The sequence below is a fragment of the Ixodes scapularis genome, unplaced genomic scaffold, assembly GCF_016920785.2.
Source record: "Ixodes scapularis isolate PalLabHiFi unplaced genomic scaffold, ASM1692078v2 PGA_scaffold2__306_contigs__length_199485367, whole genome shotgun sequence".
Taxonomy (NCBI): Eukaryota; Metazoa; Arthropoda; class Arachnida; order Ixodida; family Ixodidae; genus Ixodes; species Ixodes scapularis.
The window spans coordinates 95,683,774-95,704,134 of record NW_024609857.1 but is presented as its reverse complement, the minus strand read 5'-3'; the positions used below and the strand labels follow the sequence as shown (position 1 = coordinate 95,704,134).

The 20,361-nt window shown below is 45.5% G+C and overlaps 1 protein-coding gene across 2 annotated transcripts in view; it reads right to left on the bottom strand.

Annotated features, from left to right (window-relative positions):
• Nucleotides 1-20,361, bottom strand: part of LOC8023759 (ralBP1-associated Eps domain-containing protein 1) — a 74,165-nt gene that overhangs the window by 35,048 nt on the left and 18,756 nt on the right. For both annotated transcript variants that reach the window (XM_029984088.3, XM_029984089.3), the window contains exons 7-8: nucleotides 1,566-1,751; nucleotides 861-924 (exon numbers count right to left, since the gene is read on the bottom strand). In XM_029984088.3, the coding sequence (XP_029839948.2) occupies nucleotides 861-924; nucleotides 1,566-1,751 (250 nt within the window). The remainder of the gene's footprint in view (nucleotides 1-860; nucleotides 925-1,565; nucleotides 1,752-20,361) is intronic.

Sequence of the window (20,361 nt, the reverse complement as noted above, 5' to 3'; positions counted from 1 at the left end):
GCGGCAGAGGAGGACACGACAGGCATTCTTACACCTTCCTCAATGTTGCGCGATTGTGCCGGGGACCCCAAAAACGAGATGGCAGATCGTCGCCGACGGTGGAAACTAGAAATGGCGGATTGGACTCTAAAGAGTAGATTTACCAAGTAGACGGCTGGAGACAAAGACATGTTACATCGTCAGATCTGAACCACAGGAGCCCCCCTCCCCTTCCTAGCGTTCCTCCGCAGTTCGTCCCATGTTCTAGTGTTGAACACCTGCTTCTGCCATCTTCTGTCAGACAAGCATGTACGAGGCCAATGGCGAAACAAAGAAAGGAAAAGAAATAAAAGCGATACAGCCAGGTCACACGAGGTACTATCGAGGAAAAATGAAACGCAAACAAAAGAGCGCACGGCTCGCAGTACAAGCGGCGTAGCCTGTACTGCGAGCCACGCGCTCCTCTGTTCACATTTCATTTTTCCCCGATAGTACATTGAAGATCCTCACTGCCAAACGAAGCCTGTTTCAACAAAATATTTTCTGTTTGCTGAAAGAAGCAAAACAATTTGTTTCACAATCAGCAAATAGTGAACAGCCCAGACAATCACACATTAAGTTTTGAATGAGCGTCTAGAAAGTAGGCGTGCAAAAGAATAAATGCTGTGAAATGAATCCCATTACAAAATGTAAAATAGCTTAAAACTCAAAATTAGAAAAATAACCTTTTAGATATTTTTGCTTTGTAGCAAAACGAAAAGTGCCTTGAAACAGCAATGAAAAACAAAAAATCGAGATAGATATGGCATTCTAGGATGAACATTTCTAGCGGGTTCAACTGTCAGGAAACCGCACAAATTTATACAAAAAAAGAGACTTACCAGATTTTAGACAATTCATGCACTGGTAACTTGGACTTCTCAAAGAACTCCTTGGCTATTGCACCTGAAAATATTTAACAAATAGTTATTTAATAATTTTTGCACAAAGCACCGAAGACCGTATCCAACCCTGCTGTTTCTAACCAAAACACACTGCAATTATTTTTGTGCTGCACTTCATGCATTCCCATAATGCTACGACATTGACAAAACTTTGTTTAAATTTCTCACTTATTGCAAATTAAACTTTAAAGTTTGCGGGCAACCCTGTCCAACGCTTTAGTTCCCCAGGTCTCCCAGGTAGCAGCGAGGGAATTCCCACAGGTTCTACTAGTACATGTTTATGAAATTTAAGTTAACCTTTACAGATTTTACAGCTTGCTCTACTATATGAACGAGCAGACTCAGACACACCAGACCGTTACACTTTTTTTCGATTTGACAGTCGGCGGAGACACCCACCAAAGAGATTGTTGCAACAGCTACAAGCTCCTATATGGGAGGGTTAAACTCACAAACCAACCAAAAGAAACAGAACAAATCCATCAGATTGTGCCTAGGCACTCGCACCTTCATGCGAGACTCCTTACATATGGTGTGCTGCCACGTTTATTGCACTCTAATTTTCGTTTTACTCCTACGTTAGCTTTGAACAGAGCAGGCAGTATCCCAAAATAAATAGTGACAATGTAATGATAAGCTCACCAGTGATCTTTCCACGGAGGTCGGGCTGCATGGCTTGAAACTGGTTAGTGTAGTAGTCCCTCTGGTCATCAGCAATGCTCCAAATGTCATGTTCCTCATCACTAGAGTGACGGTCACTGCTGTCTTCTTCGTTGCCCAGTAGCTGCCGATGCTCTTCGAAGTGACTCCAGTTTAGCTGCCTCTCCCCTGCGAGCACAAACAACGATGGCCCCTTCACACTGTCGCCTCTCAAGCCTCCGGTGCCAGAGTGTCCTTGCTGAACCCCTGAAATCGGGGGTCAGCCACCCAAAAAACTTTCCGGCAACGCGTATGGTAGGGCTCGGATTCTTCAGCTTGAATTCAAGTGACATGAAGGACTATGGCAACCTACATTATGTACGATGGGCAAGAAGTCACCGATTCAGAGGTCAATCAATGACGACAATCCAGAAGTGGCAAATAAAGCCTACAAGGTGTCACAAATAATTTGCACAAAACTAAAAAAGAAAAAAAAAATCTGAGCACTTTCTGGGACTGAAAGCAACTGTATATTGTTAGCAAGCATCTTACGGAAGTGCAATAACCTTTTATAGCATGCCTAGTTATTTATTAAATTAAGATTAATCAGCTAACATCTTAATTATTTGTTTAAGGGCAGAGGTACAAATGGGAAAATTGTAGAGCATATTGCAAAACACCCATGAAGGTGTTTGCTACATGACACATTTTGCATGCTTCTTTTAATTAGCCTAAAAAAAAGCCCGCAAAATATTTAAAAGAAAAGTTCAGTCTTTCCACTCTCGTGAAGAAGGAAGACGAGCGGAGCTGTACTCGATACACTGCCGCAACGCGCACGCGCCCGTTTCTTCTCGTTCGACACGCCGCCGGTCGTGGATACGTCACCGGCGAACCAGAGTCGGTCGCACATGGCACGCGAGACACTGAACGGGTAATCTACAAACTCCCTCCGGAACCTCGCCATCACACCCGAGAACTGTTCAGCCGGCGTGGAGTGCAGTCGTCACCGGGCCTCGCGCTTGCGCTTGGCCTCCGTGGTACGATCATCCTCTGTGGCGTTGGCCCGCCGGCGCCCTTTACATCGCTGGCTCTGTTCTCGGCGGAGGCTTTCCAGGCGAGTGATGTGCTCTTCTTTGGCAAGGAAATCTGAAGCGCTCGACGCAGTGGAAGTCGAGGCGACAGCGGCTTTGCGCCGGTTGCGGGCCCATTCCCACTGCTGCGTACGTCGCCGCTCCTTCCGCAGCCAGTCTTCTTTCCCCAAAAGGGCAAGCGGCCGACCCATCCTAAGTCCAAACCGAAACTGATAAAAGCGTAGGAAACAGCGCGCAAAACAGACGAGGACGAAGAAACACACCTGACGAGCGCTGCGCTCGTTACGTGTGCTTCTTCTTTGTTGTCGTCTGTTTTTCGTGCTGTTTCCTACGATAAATTCCCACCAACGCGCCCTACTATTCATACTTCCGTGATAGCTGGAAAGGTTGCCGCCATCTACGAGCGACGGCGGCAACCATACTGGTTGTGTGCTTGCCGCCGTCGCTTATAGATGGCGGTAGCTGTCCAAGTAGGTTTGTGTCGACAGGCGCTTGATACCGGACACGATCCTGGGGAACCTATGCCTTAACAGCTCTGCTGTTAAAAAGAAAACATAAGACAAAGCGCCTGCACTGAGTGCTTGCAGCGCTTCCAGACATGCTCAGACATGCGGACAGCGCGCCAGCGATTAGATGAAGTTCGTTCTTTCAGAGCACATCCAAGAACGCTGCGAGCGCGATGCGTTGTCACATGACCTTTTTATATTTCATGGGCTTTCTTTTTAGCATAACTAAAGGAAGCGTGCAACACATACAGACAGTGATAGTAGCAGCATTTGACCCTTTGTAGCAGTTTTGTAGCATGCAAAATGTTGGTTTGGAGCGCTCACTGACACTTTTGGAGCAGATGACATATGTTAGCACATCACTTGAAAATGCCAAATGATTGCATATATAGCAAAATGAGTTCATCTTTGATAATGATTGAAGCTTCCTTTTTAATACTAAAGCATACATTACTGATTAACTTTTTGTTATAAGAATAGATAAGACACAAAAGGGACACAGCCTTTTTTTAAAGAAATTAATGCTCAGGTCAGAGCAGATTCCACCTACAATGGGTATTTAAAAAATTGTTAAAAAAATTAAGCACATCTCAACACTTCAGTTGAGACAGAGCCTCTCCCCCCTTAGCCCTTTTAGACTGTAATTTATTAAACCTGCATATAAATTCTGTAAAATGGCGACAAAAACCCAACATATCTACTAAAGTATGTCTATCAATAAAAATATGTCACCACAAGTTTTATAAGCCTTTCAAACTTATTATTCTAGTAATATAAACTGCAAAATCAACCACCCACAATATTATGAAAACCTACAGTAGTGTTTTAAAAGTGATACTGAACTATAGCGGCATTGGAACCAGAGTTGTGTCAAAGTTTGCTGCCCATGACTGCTGCTTGGGAACTACCATATTTATTCATGTATAGACCCGCCCTTTGTTGCCCCTTTTTGGGCACAGCTTTCTAAATTTAGAGCCCAACCCACAATCAAGAACAAAGAGGGTTGACCTGTAATAGTACTGAGCACAATTTCCGGGTCAATGGCGCTAACCCAGGCGCTCTTCCTCGTCAAGTGCTTCTCCTAGCACTCCGATGCAAAGAGATGAAGCTCGACGCATGAGCACTGGTGTGAGCCGGTGAAGGTTTACGCAAGCGGCGAAGTGTAACAGGACACCTTGACTGTAGCCACGGCATAGAGGCATGTGGCAGACACGATAATCAAGTGATCTCGTCAAGAGTAGAAGACCCCGATTCTGTTCTATCACAATAGCTGCCATCCCACTATTTTGCAAAATGTTATCGCAGTCTTTAGCACCTGTCATTGCTGACATTGTTTTTAAATTCCGACGATGTCAGGGCCAGTGCAGTTGACAAACGATTTGCAGAGTTTGTTTTGTTTAAAGTCGATGCGCAGCCAACGCTACGACCCAATGGATCGCAAAGAGAGTCAAGAGCGCAACATTGTGACATTTGTCGTCTTTCCATACGTGTTCTTTCATTGGCTAAATCAATTAGCGCAGCGAATGCTCTGTGATTTGAACTTTTAATATGCGGGTTCGTGGTTGTACGTGTTCTAACATTCGACTGTGCTTCGAACCAAAGTGAAACAAAATATTTCGCTAGTAGAGACACTGTCAAATACATAGTATTTGTACCTTTTTCCTTTCCTTCTACTTCTCTAAATATTAGGATCAACCAATTAATTTTGCCACAAGATGCAGCAAGCTTTAGTTCATGTCACAATTTGGCACAAATGGCAAAAAAACTTCCATTACTGCAAACACCTTAATTTGGTGTTTCTCATTTCCAGTTCACACCTCGGCCCTTAAACAAACAATTAATTACTCTTGCGATCTTTCGAGGGAGGGTGCCCTTACAGGATTTTATGGGAAGATATACACTCTGTGCGACACGACTGGCGCGCCGCCGCGCGGCCGGTACCGAAGGTAGGCAGTGAGGACCCCCGAGAAACGAAACCGAAACCACGCCGCGTACGTTGGTATGCACTGAAGTTGGAGCGGTGCGGTTGCACTGGGTTCACAGTCTAAAGTGCTGCCGGTGCTGCGTCGTTAAGTACTTCAATAGTTATGCGTCGTATCTAGTGGGGACAAAGTTTCACAGTTTTTCACCTCGCCGATGTTTTGTGCGACAACGATGGACCCGTGCCATTATGACGCGAGAAATTTGGCCTCCCGATCATGTCTGCCACTGTATCGGCACAGCTGACATATTCTACACTGCCGCTTTGCGCTCTGCGTTTGTTTTCGTACCAGTAACGCCTACATGTGTTAGCGCCAATGGGACGAACTGAAATGCCATCCCACACTCGCAGGTATGCAGTGCCAATTTCGTTGGAGGAATACCCTCCAAAGAAGTTTCGTCCCCATCGTACGAGTCGGTGATATTTCTGGACAGGTATGGCACGCAATCTGTACTTCATAAAGAAGGATTCAAACGGAAAAAAAAGAAAGACAAATATGAATTTAAGGAAAACTACAATGAAACTCGGAATCACTGGAGAATCGACAATTGAGTATCGAAGTTTATGTGGTGTGCTCTCTTTTTTGATCGGCCTCCTTTTGGATGTGGAAACGTTGGCACCCTGAGTTCTGTAGAAAACATTTTTTTCTCTCGGCTTTAGAGCCACCTATCGCAAAGTTGTTCGAACTGGAAGTACCATCCACTGGTCCCTTCCTATCTGTAAAGTGTGCACCACCCACGAGTGGTATTTTCTTGACAGCCTTTAACAGTCAAAACCAGTTCCCATTTAGTTACGCCGCCCAAACTAAATTTCCACCTGGTTTCGCTATGCCACCTCTTTTTGGTATAATATGTGTTGTGTCAAGTTACGGTCATGTCAAAATACCTGTGTGCCGAAAATCAGCACCTGACAGAACAAGTTATTACACAACAGCTGACCGCAAAAGCCTTTGACGGCCAAACCGTGCGTTCGCCGACAACTTTGTTTTCTCGGCTTTGGAACTACCTTTCGTAAAGTTGTTTCAATTGGAAGTACAGTAGGCATGTGCGAATATTCGATTTTTCCGAATATTCGAACGAAGAGTACATTATTCGGTATTCGCTTCGATCCGAATTCCGATATTGGAAAAAGTTCGAAGTATTCGGCACTGACGAATAGCGGAAGAAAGGCCGATTGTATCTGGTAGTTTCGGTTTCGGTTGTTACTCACGAAAGCCGCATCGGCATCAAGAAATAAACAAAATATCCAATCCAATCCAAGACATGCTAAACCGATCAGAAAATCGTGCGTCGCAGCCGTCGCAGCTCCACAAAGGATTCCGAAGTGAGCTCGTTCTAGGTGCTGCGTGTTCGTTCGTATGGCTGACGGGTCATCGACGGCAGCCGGGAACGATGAAAGTGGAGCCGATGTGTATTGAAATCCGATATGGAACTACTTCTTGAAAGTGCCACCGGGAAATGAAGCTTGGTGCCTCTAATGCAAGGCAGTGCTGAAAACTCCAACGGGTATGACAACGACCCTCGCAACGCACCTGAAAAGGCACCCTGATTCGTACAAGACTTTCGAATGTGAGCGTCAAGCACGCGGGAGTGCCGCCAAACACAAGAACGGGAGTAAACCGAATCATCAGCAACCGTCGGTAGCCGACAGTTTCAAGCCCAAACTGAAACCGACTGCATCCAAAGTGAAACAAATGACGGCGATAATAGCGAACTTCATTGCTAGCGGAATGCATCCGTACAGCATCGAAGAAGAAAGTGGTTTCGTTGAAATGATGAAGCTTGCCATGCCCGACTACACCGTGCCATCGCGGACGACCTTCTCGCGGGTTGTCATCCCAGATCTATACGAGTCCAAAAAGAAAGAACTAAGAAAGAGTCTGCGGGACATTTTCAGTAGCAGAGCAGAATGTTACTCCATCACGACGGATGACTGGACATCGCGCGCAAACAATAGCTACGTCTTCGTGACTTGCCACGTGATGGACAAAGAATTTGGACAGCACGTGCACGCTTTGGCTTGTACGGACGCGACGGACTCCCACACGGCCAAAACCTGGAACCGTTCATCAAAAGTGCTATCGAGGACTGGGAACTACCAGCACCAGGCACCATGCCGATTTATGTAGTCACGGACAACGCTAGGAATTTCACCTCAGCGTTTGCACGGTCACCGTGGTCTGGCGTGCAGTGCTTCGGACACACACATGGACACGCCTCAAGCCTCATACAAAGCATCAAGACACGATTTCCAGATGGGAAGATGTGTCGCCTTCTAGCCTTGTCAATGTTGGTGGACCCCAGGTACAAGGACGGGTGCTGCACTGAAGAGGCAGAAAAAAAATGGGCACGCATACTCCTGACGAAGGCCGTCGAGCAGAGCGCATCAGTGGACGAGCCTAGTGATGCAGCCGCCGAAACCAGCGGAGGCATAGGAGACTCGTTAGGAGACACCCTGTGGGATGTCTTCACCAGTCTTAGTTCTGACACGCACCAAAAGCCAGGCCACGAATTCGCTACCGAGTCTGTTGAGTACCTGAAGACACCCCTCCTTGCGCGCACAGAAGACCCCTTGGCATGGTGGAGGTGCAGGGGAAAACATCTGTACCCATCCCTGGTCCGTGTTGCCCGTAGGTATCTCTCGATACCAGCAAGCCAGACTAGGAGTGAAAGGCTTTTCTCAAGCGCAGGAAGCATCGTGAGCTGCAGGAGGGAGCTTCTCCTCCCTGATCATGTGCAGCAGCTCGTGTTCCTTCATGAAAATCACTGACTTTTCTTGTACTAAGTTTTGATTTGTGCACGAGCTTAAGTTTTGATTTGTGGCTGCGTTGCAAAGAAAATAAATGGTCTGTGAAGTGACCACTGCATAACTTTTGCTAATAATTTTTCCTACAACTATTCGAATTATTCACTTCGAAAATATCCAAAGCAAATTACTATTCGCTTCTAATTCACTTCGAACTAAAAAAACACTATTCGCACATGCCTAAAGTACAGTCTACTAGTCCCTTCCTACCTGTAAAGTCTCCATCTCCCATGACGAGTGGCATTCTCTTGACAGCCCTTTCAGTGTCAAAACCGGTTCCCCATTAAGTTATGCCGCCCAAACCAAATTTCCACCTGGTTTCCCTATGCCACCTCTTTTTGGTATAATAAGTGCTCTGTCATGTTACCGTCAAGTCCAAGCACCTGTGTGCCCAAATCTGCACTTTGCAAAACCCGGTTATAACACAACATTTTGAGTCCAATATTGGATATCCCGTACAGCTTTATTTCTTTATTCGTTAGAAACATAACTTTCACACCTGCTGTCTTAATGAAACTTGGCACACTTCGTGCACAAACTTATCGAACGTCTCACTCGCCTCCAAATATCATCGTTCCAGCAGTCCTACGTTTACAGCGATGAGCGAAATAAATTTCCCACTTGAGCAATTATGGTGGCGGCCGTCTTGGTTTTCGCAAAATTGCTCCAACTCCTTTTTCGGCCGCAACTAGAGAAATTACCCCTAATAACGACTCAAACTCAATATATAAGAAGTGGAAAACAGCTAAATGCCCTTCTTAGGTCTGCCCCAGCACTCATGCAACGTCACCCTCAACGTATCGGCTCAAGAAACAAAAGTTCCGTCCGTGCGCGCTTCCGCCGCCACAGCTTGCATGCGAAAAGGCGCCGCAGGCTGCTGAATGCGCCTCACTGTCGAACGCCAGCTCCTCCGCTAGCGGCGCTACGCGCGTTTTTCAAAGCGCCCCCTAAAGTTCCCGCACGGAGCGTATAGCAATTCCAAATCGATTTTGGCACTCTACATATCTTCAAGATAATACATAAATAATTTCATTGATTGGAAGATTCTAAGTACCAAAAATTAAGTGCACAAACTGTGAAGACAACTGAAAGTTGCAAAACGAGAAAAACGTGTTTGAAGGTACAAAAGATGTATAAACCAACTCATGTTTACAGACAAACCGGAGTGACCTTAGCGGCACGTCATCGACGCCGCGCACGTATGATGGGGTATGAGCAATAAGCATCGCATCCCACATCAACAAACCATTAAAATGTGATATCTTCGTTGATGTGGGTCCCCGGGCTCTTTTTCACGTTGGAATTGTTGATTTTATGTCTTCCTAGCAATGACTGACTACTTTAGCGGCCTAAGCGAAATTAACAAGGCTTGTTACACTGCAAAACTTTATGTAAATAATATGGTGTGTCACAATTCATTCCACGTGAACACCGCGAAATGGACGCTAAAGCCTCATTCCCATGATGAGATTATGCTCGCTATTTTCAGTTGCGACGTCGCTTGGGCTGCAAAAGCATGGACAGTAGCTGCGATACTCGACGTCGATACTCAAAATTACGAGCCCCCCCCAGAATCGGACGCCAATAATTCAGACTTGTTCTATATTTCGGACTTAAGAGGGGGCGCACCTCAGAGCCCCATAAAGAATACATGAGGTTTTTCACCAAATTAAAAAAATTCTCACATAATAACGGCCGCGCAGATCTTCTTGAAAATTTCGGCTTTAAAGACATTGAGTCATTATCGAGACACTAAACGCAACAGATGTTTCGTCATAAATTTAATTATATTCTTTAAAAAATCATGAAAATGGTCAAAATCGGCTAATTCGGCACTCTTGCGTTCGGAGCGAATTTACAAAATTATCTAAATTCAAACATAAGAAGAATTGCGCTTAATGTCTTCTAAATTTATTACGGAATCGAATAATATTCAAATTATTCATGTAAGTCGATTTGTTCCGTAACTACAGCAAATATAAAGAACCAAGGTGTCGGTGCTTGTTTTCGTCGTTTTTAAGGTACCTCTCTCTCCCGTGCGGTGGCGCTCGCTGTCCACGAAATGCGAAATCGTCCGTTCGGAGATCGGCCGGATCGGCACTGTGCGAGGTGTTCTTCCGCGGCCGTATTCCGCGCCCGTATCCTGTTTCATTCTGCACGCCGAGGCGTCAGTGTGCGTGTCTTGCTTTCCTGGTTCTCGCTGGGTAGGTCTCCGTGTTTTCGCAAGTGGCAAATTCACCTTGGAGCTATGGGTCGAAGACAACCGCCCTGTGGCAAGCGGACCGCGAGGTGTTCCACAACCTCGCGGTCCGTCAACGCATTGTGCTTGTTTCTACTTTTTTTTTTTCTTTTAAAAACGGGCTTTTTTTTTTTTTACGCAAAGTTTTATTTTATTGTTATCCTTCACACAAACGTCCTTCGGCCTTGGGGTCGTGGAAATTGGGGATGAAGCGTGCACAGAGTAGATCGTTGTTTGCCTCCTTTTTATTTTTCACGGACGTCCTGTGACCTCCGTACGGTTCGTGGTCACCACAATCTAACGCGGGGAAAAACGGGTTGCCTGCTCTGTAGTCAGGGTATTCCTAGGGGAGGGTGATAACTCGCTGTTCTTCTGGAAATTCACATATCACCCAAAAAGGTGACATGGGTAATGATTACGGTATGTTTTTTTCCGGTGTTTATTTTTGAGCGAAAATCGGTGCATGTTTTTCGGTGCTTATTTTTTAATCACCAGTGTATTATGGGTTGAACGTCTTGTGATGACGCTAAAAAGCGTTGATAACCAAAGAAAAATGCGATTGGACAAGAACATTTCAAATTTCCAATTCTATTCACATATCCATTACGCTCTTCTCGTGGGAGCATCTATCCTGACGAAAAATGCCAAAGTCATTGAGCTGTGAACGCATACTCAGTGTACAATCTTTCGGCCTAGAGAGGTATTGCGCACGCTCGAACGCGCTTCACAGCCCAGTAGACGAAGTTGGTGGCACCCAGAAGGCGAGTTCTTGAATGGTCTGTAGTAGGCAAAAGAAACAAATAACAATCAACGCATATCAGCTCTTCAAGCGAAGAAGCACGTTTCTAAGGTCAATGGTTCCGGACGGCACTAATGTTGTTGGCGTTGTCGTAAGATGACGTCAGTTCATACGAACTGACGTCATCTTACGTGATGACGTGACACAAACACGTCATCTTACATGATCTCGTTACACGAAATGACGTCATCTTACGTGATCACGCTGCACGAAATGACGCCATCTTACGTGACCACGTAACACGCCATCTTGTAAGTCAACCTCTCCCCACAGCAGCGCTTTCCGGGCCCGTGCAGTGCTGTAGTCGAAAGCAAGCTCCCTATGGCAAGCGAAAGCTTCTGAAGTCTCACATTGAGAATACTCGCTAGCGACCGTCTGTGGAAGCTTCGCACGTTGAGGTTTTTGTCGAGATCGAGCCATCGTGTTCCATTAACTATAGTTGAAGTTATCGTTCAATAAAGCCCTAAAAAATATGAATGTAGTTGGTGTAGACATCAAGATCTAATCAAAAATGCGGTTTGACGTCAATTAACGTGCATATACAAGTGTAGAAAAAAATGAGTTATTTGTGCATAGATGTTCAAAAAAGTGTTTATTATTCGACATAGGACTTTGGTAGAAGGATGTGTTCAGATTTTTCTTCATGAGCGCAAATATACCTGACGCAATAAATAGTGACGATTTCATCGTCCCAGTGGTGAGCAGGTGATTTCTTGCTCGAAACAATGATGCCATTTCATAAACCAAGTTCTGTGACATATGCTTTTCCAATGTCTGGTCACTATTTTGTAAACCTTTCAGTCCAAACGAGTATACTTCTGTTTGTTTTTGTTAGCTTAGGAGGGGGTCACAGAGCCTATCTCTTTGTCTTCCTCTAGGACAGACGTACAGAGTTATACCGCAACACGAATCTGTGGAACACATAGAGCTATCGCTCTCCTGTTGGCGGTACAGTAGCAGACGACACAACGCAGCTCCGTAGTCTATCGAGAGCACGGCTAGCCGCGGCCCGTAGCGCGACCGTTCAGACTTGGGAAATGGTTTTGAAGAACCGAGAAATGGTATCTTGTGTACAATAATCACATGTCGTTAGTATACTAGTATTCTACTTGCTAAGCCAAATAAATATTTGCAGCTTGTGAGAATATGTTTGCGTGACGATTTACCGTTCACACTCCTGACGGATGTTAGCGAGTCCTTCATGTTCGTGGCTCGCAGTTATCGGCACCCCCTCGGAGTGACTTCACCATATATATTTTTTTCTTGCTTGCAGGACATCATAAAAATCACTAACACGCGAGAAAAAAAAAATCTTATGAGTACGCGTGATTTTGAGCTTCGCAGCTCTAAAGATGCCCGGTAAATGTCGTCCAGTCTGTTTTGTCTATACTCCGTTTCACCGTAATTTGGCAACCCTCAGTCGCGGAGCAAAGCACGTGACAGCTACTTTTACGAGCAGTACTATGGCACCTGCAGCGCGTCTCCGACTGGTGTGGTTAGCGTCTTATGCTGGCCATACATCAAAAGTTGTCCCGAAGTGCAACAAATGACGTCACAGAAGACGGAGTGTCACGCTGTTGCATCTCGCGATCCTGGCAATTCATCGTAGAAATGCTGGCGAAAACCACGAGGGAACACGAGTGTCGCTGTCGTCATGGCGTCCCAACGAAAAGCAATTATACAATTTCGACGTTTTTGTAATTCGGTAATTTAAATTACTGTATATAATTTTTAAGAAAGTAAAGACATCATAACCAAATAGGAACTTCCGTGCCAAAACATGCAGTGCGAAGTGAAGACAACTACTATCTTTTTTTTTTTCTTGATGTCCACAAAAAAACAAAAAAGGCTATGCAGCATCGATCCTACCGTTTTTTTTTGTTGTTTTTTTCGCACATTATGTGATGTCCTCTAACACGAAAGTACCGACGTAAAAGCGCTGTAGAGACGATATAAAAACAAAAATTTAAGGGAATCGAGCTTTGTAGTAAACGGAAAAAAATAAATAATTAACGACTTTTTACGGTAAACACTTCACCTCTAAGTAGAACTTCAAAAAAGTGACGGTTACGCGCTTTCATGCCCATTTCAACAAAGTTGGGAGAACGATGTATTGCATCTTGTGAATAGACATGTGGAGCAGCATGTTTATGTTGGTAACCGGACGAAAGCTCACCGGACAAAAACTCACCGGACAGAAGCTCACCGGACAAAAGCTCACCGGACAAAAGCTCACCCGTTTCTTGACAGACCCGGACAAAAGCTCACCCGTTTTTTGACAGACCCGGACAAAAGCTCACCTCGATTTCTTTTTTTTTACAATCCGGGCGAAACACGGGCTGAAATAAAGTGCGGACGCAATGGACATTGGACCATTTTTAGGAGAACTTGTACCTCATCCACCATTGAGTTGCGAATTTTTTAAAAATACTTTGAAAGAACGGGAATTCGGCCTTTTGGAAAAGTACAAGACAGATGACCAATTTAAAAAATGTGCGGGATTTTAGATAGGCTCGGGTTCCTTCCACCACAGCTTGTTCCACAAGAACTGACCACCAGGGAAAAGTCTACCGGTGACATCGCTACCTACTGGACTATTTTGATTGCACGTATTTCAACGGCCGCTTCCGTTATGCTTCTGTTCCATCTGCGGCGGCACCCAGAGCGAATTCTTCCCTTCGCCTGACTCTGCGCCGACGGCGACCGGAGTTTCCCCTGGTACGGAGGAATATGTACGACACCACTCTTCAAGATAAAGACCGGATGAGCAACACCTGCGAAAGATAAAGTACCGGGTTCCAGAAGCCCGTCGGCTACGCCCATCCAAGCGTCTTGAGGCTGATTGAATGCCTACATCAAAATCAGGCGCTCGTTGCCACGGCATTGACAAAAACCCGGAGAGGTGAGCCCACCGTAAAGCGGGTGCGAAAAATTACTCTGCACCTGAAGAATCATCTTAGAAATATTTGCGAGGGCTTGCATGTACATCGAGATCTACCAAGACTGCTGGAGCTAGTGGGGCACTGCATTCGCTTCTAACCAATCGATAAATAAACTTGTTTCTACTAAAATCAACAAACCATGCGCCTGTCAGATTTAATTTATCGTTGCCTTTTTGTGTCGCACGCATGCACCTAACTTGTCCGCACTCGTGTTAAGACCAACATGAAATTTTCTCGTGGTGAGCTTTTGTCCGGGTCTGTGAAAATATGGGTGAGCTTTTGTCCGGGTCTGTGAAAAAATGGGTGAGCTTTTGTCCGGTGAGCTTTTGTCCGGTGAGCTTCTGTCCGGTGAGCTTTTGTCCGGTGAGCTTTTGTCCGGGATTCGTTTATGTTAGAGGCATTGTGTGTAATCGCTGCGCAGTACCTGCCAAAAGAAGATATTATTTGGGCAGTCTCAACCGTTTCCGTCTGTGTGTGCTACGAATACAGCAACTCTTTTCGTAGAAGAAGTGATGAGGAAATGGCGTGCCCTTGATGATACGATTGTGATTATGAAATAAAATTTTTAATCAGCCAATAATTGCGACCTGTCCGGTCGCCTGGAACCCCGACAACAACTATCGTTCTCTGGAAAGTTCATTCTAATATTTACACGTTTTGTGGAGTTCATCGAGCGAATAAGAATGTTCCAACGATGAGCTAAACCTACACGAGTTCCCCAATCCAACTCGGCGCTTTTGAATTTTAGCGCCGTAGATAGTTCTGCGAACAGAGTATACTTCTGTGCAAATATTCGTCTAACAGTTTTGCAACGTTGGAAAGCATCGGAATGATTCAGAATCACTGCGGAGTTGATACTCGGGAAGATAAGACGGGCACTTGGGAGAAACGGACCGTGGCATTTGAGACAGGGGCACAACCGGGGGACAAACGTGCTACAATCGCATACCCTTCCAAGGTCATCGCTTGGGCGACCGCGCGCGCGCCCAAGAAACCTTTCTTTTCTTCTTTTTAGGGGTGGTGGTGGGGGGGGGGGGGGGGAGTGGAGGGGAGTGGTGTAGGCGCTGATTGTCTTCCTCCTTTGTGGCTTTTGACAGACGCACAACGAGACTGGCAGAACAAGCGCATGATTCATTTCTTTCGATGGAGGCGTTCTGTCTGTGTATGCGAACATGATTTTTTTCCCCTTTTAGTAGTTAGTTGTTCTTGCCTTGACTCGGGTCCCAGTGGGTGCGTTGTCGTTGTATGCCCACTATTTTTTTTTTAGTTTATGGTAGTTTTTGCGCTGATGGGGTATCAAGGTAGACAAAAAGTAAAAAAAAATGAAATAGCGCCTCGACAAAAAAAAAAAAAAAAAAAAAGTTTTTGCGATCAGGAACGTTTTTAAAGCCATTTTAGGAGCCTGCGGTGTTACCACAGGTGCAGGATTGAGAGCGTAACCCACGCACTTGAAGAGAAGGGGAAGCTCTCGTCTTATTGGAACTCTCTTTTATGGGTTTCCACGTCGCGATTGTCCTTCAAAATCAACTGTCATTTATTTCTCGCTCGTGGCTTTCAAGTACTGGAAGCCACGACTCGAGCCACAATAGTTTTGCGAAATCAAGGTTTCGCTGAAATGGATAACTCTCACGTACAGTTCGACGCGCAATACCTTTGCCGTATTGACTCGCGAGAGATGCCCCCAACACGGCTGAGTATGGCGGTGCTCCAGACCTAACATCTAAATTTTGCTGCCTTACCTGTTACTATTTCGCGCCCATTTTGAGCAATCAAAATGAAAGCGCATGATGAAATAAAAGTCACACCCGTTTTCCGCTCGATGGAAATTTCACGCCAGCTCGCTGTCTTTGCTGGTACCTTGAGCGTTTCCCAGCAATGCGGAGAGTTAAAAAAACAAAAACAAAAAAACACGTACGATGGCATCCTTTGCGGGATGAGGACGATTCGTCACATGCGCATTCGTCACAGGACGATTGGTCACAGGATGATTCGTCACATAGGAACATTTGTCACAGGATGACTCGTCATGCGGGCAACTGGTCTCATTGATCGAGCAGGGGACGATAGTAAATTGTAAATTTCAACATCTGCCCACATACCCTGATGAGGAGTTTCACAATTTTCCACTGTCACGTAAACCAATGGTTATATAAACTAATATTACAATACTCATCCGCTTTTCCTTTCATTATATTACGGGTCTTCAGCAGGTTGATCTCAGTTGCAGGCTTGAACGAGCAATAATCCGACTGGCAGCCAAATTAGTTTTTAGTTTTGCCTTGCATACACCTATTCGACAAAACCAACAAGTATCGGAATTCCTTCTGCCGAATGTGTACGAGTACCCCTCGTGCAGCATCATGGCTCTCTCTGTTGCGATCACCTCCATCCTTTTGAATGTAGTTCAAAAATAGTCGCTCTTCTATGGCCTCCGCATTCACCGTTCAGGACGGACCCAGATAGCTAGAACGTCTGTTACAAATTCTTTGACCTCGAGAAGCGAAAGACATGCTAAGATGAGAGGTGACCGACTTTCTGAGGCCCAACCAACATTCAATGTTCGGGACCGAATCAGAAGCTAAAACGTTCCTTACAAATTCTTCGCCTTTGTCCGCCCGAACCAAATTGAACAATACATTTTGGGGGGGACGAACTCTTGTGAGACCGGTTGGCCGCGTGACGAGTCATCCTATGACGAATGTTTCTGTGTGACGGATCGTCCTGTGACCAATCGTCCTGTGACGAGTGTGCATGTGACGAATGGACCGCATCCCATCCTTTGCACACTCATTACTTCTATAACACTGAGCCACCTCGTATCCTTTTGTTTTTCTTTCATGGTACTAATTTCTTTCTGCGCATTACGGCTGTTACGACGCTAAGTCTGTCTGCCCTTCGAATTTAAACTTAGGCTCAGATCAGGGACGAACCAGTTTAAATCAGGAAAATATAATTAACACTGTAGCAAAGTAAATCTATCATATCGATCGGAAATACGATTTGGCACATTCCATCTGAACACATATTGTGCACAGCGAATACAATAGCGAGTCAGCGTGCAAAACGCCGCCACACTGAGCTACCATAACATCTCAGCGATTTTTGCATAGCACCGAGCACGGAAAAGAGAAAACAGTTATTCATTCACATAAACGAAGCAAATTTATTTAAAGCCCGGACACTCCGTACGTCCAATCTAGCTAAGGTTATCAATAGACTCGACCATGTCATTTGTCGAAACAGATAAAAGACGTTGGCAAAAATGATTAGACTGAATAAGTGAATCTAACGCACATATTTTACCAACCGACGGTCGCGCGCCTTCAATACCCTTTCCAATTGTCATTGCGCACCTTGGACACACTTTGGGAAACAATGCATATTTACATCGCCGCCCGAGGTCTCCATTAAACGTGTAGTGCTGACCCAAATAAAATGCTAACCTGACTCTCAATCGCTCACCGCAAAGGACGATTTCGAACAGGCGGTACTGTAGGTCACTTGAGATAAAAAAAAAAAAAAGAAAAACAAGCTATAGAAACGAGCGTTGTAAAAAAGGGGACCGGCATTTTTATTCCTACCTCCGAACAGAAACGAGCGCCACCCACTGCATCACACAGCGCAGAGGCCGGACTCGGTCACCGCGCGTACATACCAAGCGCGCGCGAGGGATGCAGAAACTTCCTTTGCCGGGAGAACACGGCAGATTTCGGGATCTATTTCACGCAGCGGATAACGCGGGCCTTTTCACACCTCGATACTGGCGCCATCTAGAAGTTGCGCGTTCAACCACGTTTCGAGCCGCGCGCCATCTGGTGGCTGAAACGGACGAATAAATAGAGGTACCGCGCCCTCTTAAAGGAGAAACCGTGACCTACCCAATAGAAATAATGCATATTCACGACCAATGTTTCGGACAACTTGAAGTTAGAAAGTTAAAATTTTCGGACAAAATCATCGCGGGCGATTAGCAGGAAACATTATAGAGAAGCCGCCATTTTAGATTTTCTGTTGGCTGCACATGGATTGGCTTGGTTTGGCAGCGCTACTTGAGTAGTACTGCTAAGTTCTATCGCTGGATGATGGTGTACAGATTTTTAATGCGAAAGCATTAACTGTCTCATGGAGTGAGCCGACGTCATCAGCTTTGAAACCATGCAAAACGGCACCTTAATGAAACCACACGCAAAGCTAGCCAATGGCACCTTTTACACTTCGGTCCCATTGGCTGGCGCGCGTCGACGAGGCTCCCTTTGGCCGCTGCGCGTCTGTTTGTGTGGTGTCATCCTATGTTATCTATCCCACTGTCGTGTTATCAGTGATCACCACGTTCACTGGCCTCTTATCGGTCGTATGGCTCGTGGCAATATATACGGTGCATGGAATAAACCAAGGGGTTCCTTCTGCTGGGAACTGCGTTGCTGTCTGTTCTTTCCTCACGCCGCAAGGCACACGACAGTTTGAACAACCACTCACCCGATGGCGCTGTGTATCCGCGAGGCAGCGGCTCCACCGTTCCACGCTTAAGGTCAGAGTGTTGTACGCTGCCGATTAAAGGGAGCGAAGAGCGCCGTGCATGCTTTCGCATTCACAACTCATAAGAAGTGCTTATGTGTACCTCTGAGCCTTTTTTTTTTCTCTAGCTGCGCATCATGACCATCATCATTGTTGTTACCATTTTGCTTTGTTCATTCGCCATTGCAGTCGTGGACTTTCCTCTCATCTCGATCTCGTCTCTTTGAATCGTGTTTTTGAACTATGCTGGCTTGGACGTCATTGTCCCATCTGTTCTTCCGCTGCTGCGATGTGTCGCTAAGAGCAGAAAGTTCAGAAAGTACTCGACCGTAACGCTAGAAAAGAAGGCAGGAATTCTCAAGCTAATAGAAAGTTGCCGAATGAAAACAGAGGCGTAACGGCGTAACCTGAAACAAGGCGCACAGGCGTAACCTGAAACAAGGCACTATTTACAGCTTTTTTTAAGCCCACATGGGTGTAATAAAGGCCAGCTTTTTAATCTGCCGATTTTTCAGACTGCTCTATTATTTGGACATTTTTTCAAGCCCTGCAAAGTGCAAAAAGATCAGTCGGCGACTGTATATCACTTTTTAAACAAACTCTTACTAACAGCACTCTTAGTTGATTTAATTGCCATATATTTTCAATTGTTCACTCTCCTCTACAATGAACCTTAAAGGTAAATTAAAAAATAAATAAAAAATAAATAAATAGGGAACTTTTATAGTTGGAGGCGAATCAGCTCACGATCCTCCACGCATGTTCGCGACCCAAGTGCACGGGTTGATTTGCCGATTGCAAGGGGACCTAAGATAAAGGTACCTTTATGCTGGTCGTGCCAATAGGGTATAAGCATACTTGATTCCCTTTTTGAATCTACACAGGGAGTCAACTGTTGACCTCCAAATGAAAGTCACTGCCAAACAGAAAAAGAAAATAGCTTACCGTATTTGTTCGAGTAATAGCCGCGCTGTTAACGAACCAAGTCCGTGGGTCCGCTTTCCCACGGAGCACGGGGATAGTGAATCACCGCGATCGGCAGAAAAATGGCAGCGATTTACGGGAGAGAGATTAATGTCTTTACGCGAAAATGCTATCTGCTTAGATCGCAATGTTATGAAGAATCATGTTCTCGAACTCGTTATTCGCTGCGGTTTTTTTACAGAATGCGATGATTGGCCGTACATGTGTTCTACAAGAAAGTAGGTGCAAGGGCCTTATTCATATGAAGAGCGGCCATTACTCGAGCAAATACGGTACTTCCTTTGCCCAGAGCTACAATTCGATGTTCATTTCTCAAGGCTAATAATAGCCACTGTCATACCTAGCTTGCACAAAACAGCAGAGAAAAGACCTATAGCCATTTGGAACAAGGAAGCGGGAGTGGTTCTGCCGCCAAATTCTTGGAAAGGAATGGTTTCACTTTGCCAGTATACACACCGTGCGGGAACTATAGGGGGCGCTTTGAAAAACGCGCGCAGTGCCGCTAGCGGAGGAGCTGGCGTTCGACTGTGAGGCGCGTTCAGCAGCCTGCGGCGCCTTTTCGCATGTCAAGCTGTGGCGGCGGTAGCGCGCACGGGCGAAACTTTTGCTTTTCGAGCCGATAAGTTGAGGGTGACGTTGCATGAGTGCTGGGGCAGATTGAGGAAGGGCATTTAGCTGTTCTGCGCTTCTTATATATTGAGTTTGAGTCGTTATTAGGCGTAATTTCTTTAGTTGCAGTCGAAAAAGGGGTTTGAGCAATTTTCCAAAAAACAAGACGGCCGCCACCATAATTTCTCTGAGTGGGAAAATTATTTCGCTCGTCGCTGTAAACCTAGGACAGCTGGAACGATGATATTTGGAGGTGAGTGAGATGTTCACTAAGTTTGTGCACGAAGAGTGCCAAGTTTCTTTAAGACAGCAGGTGTGAAAGTTATGT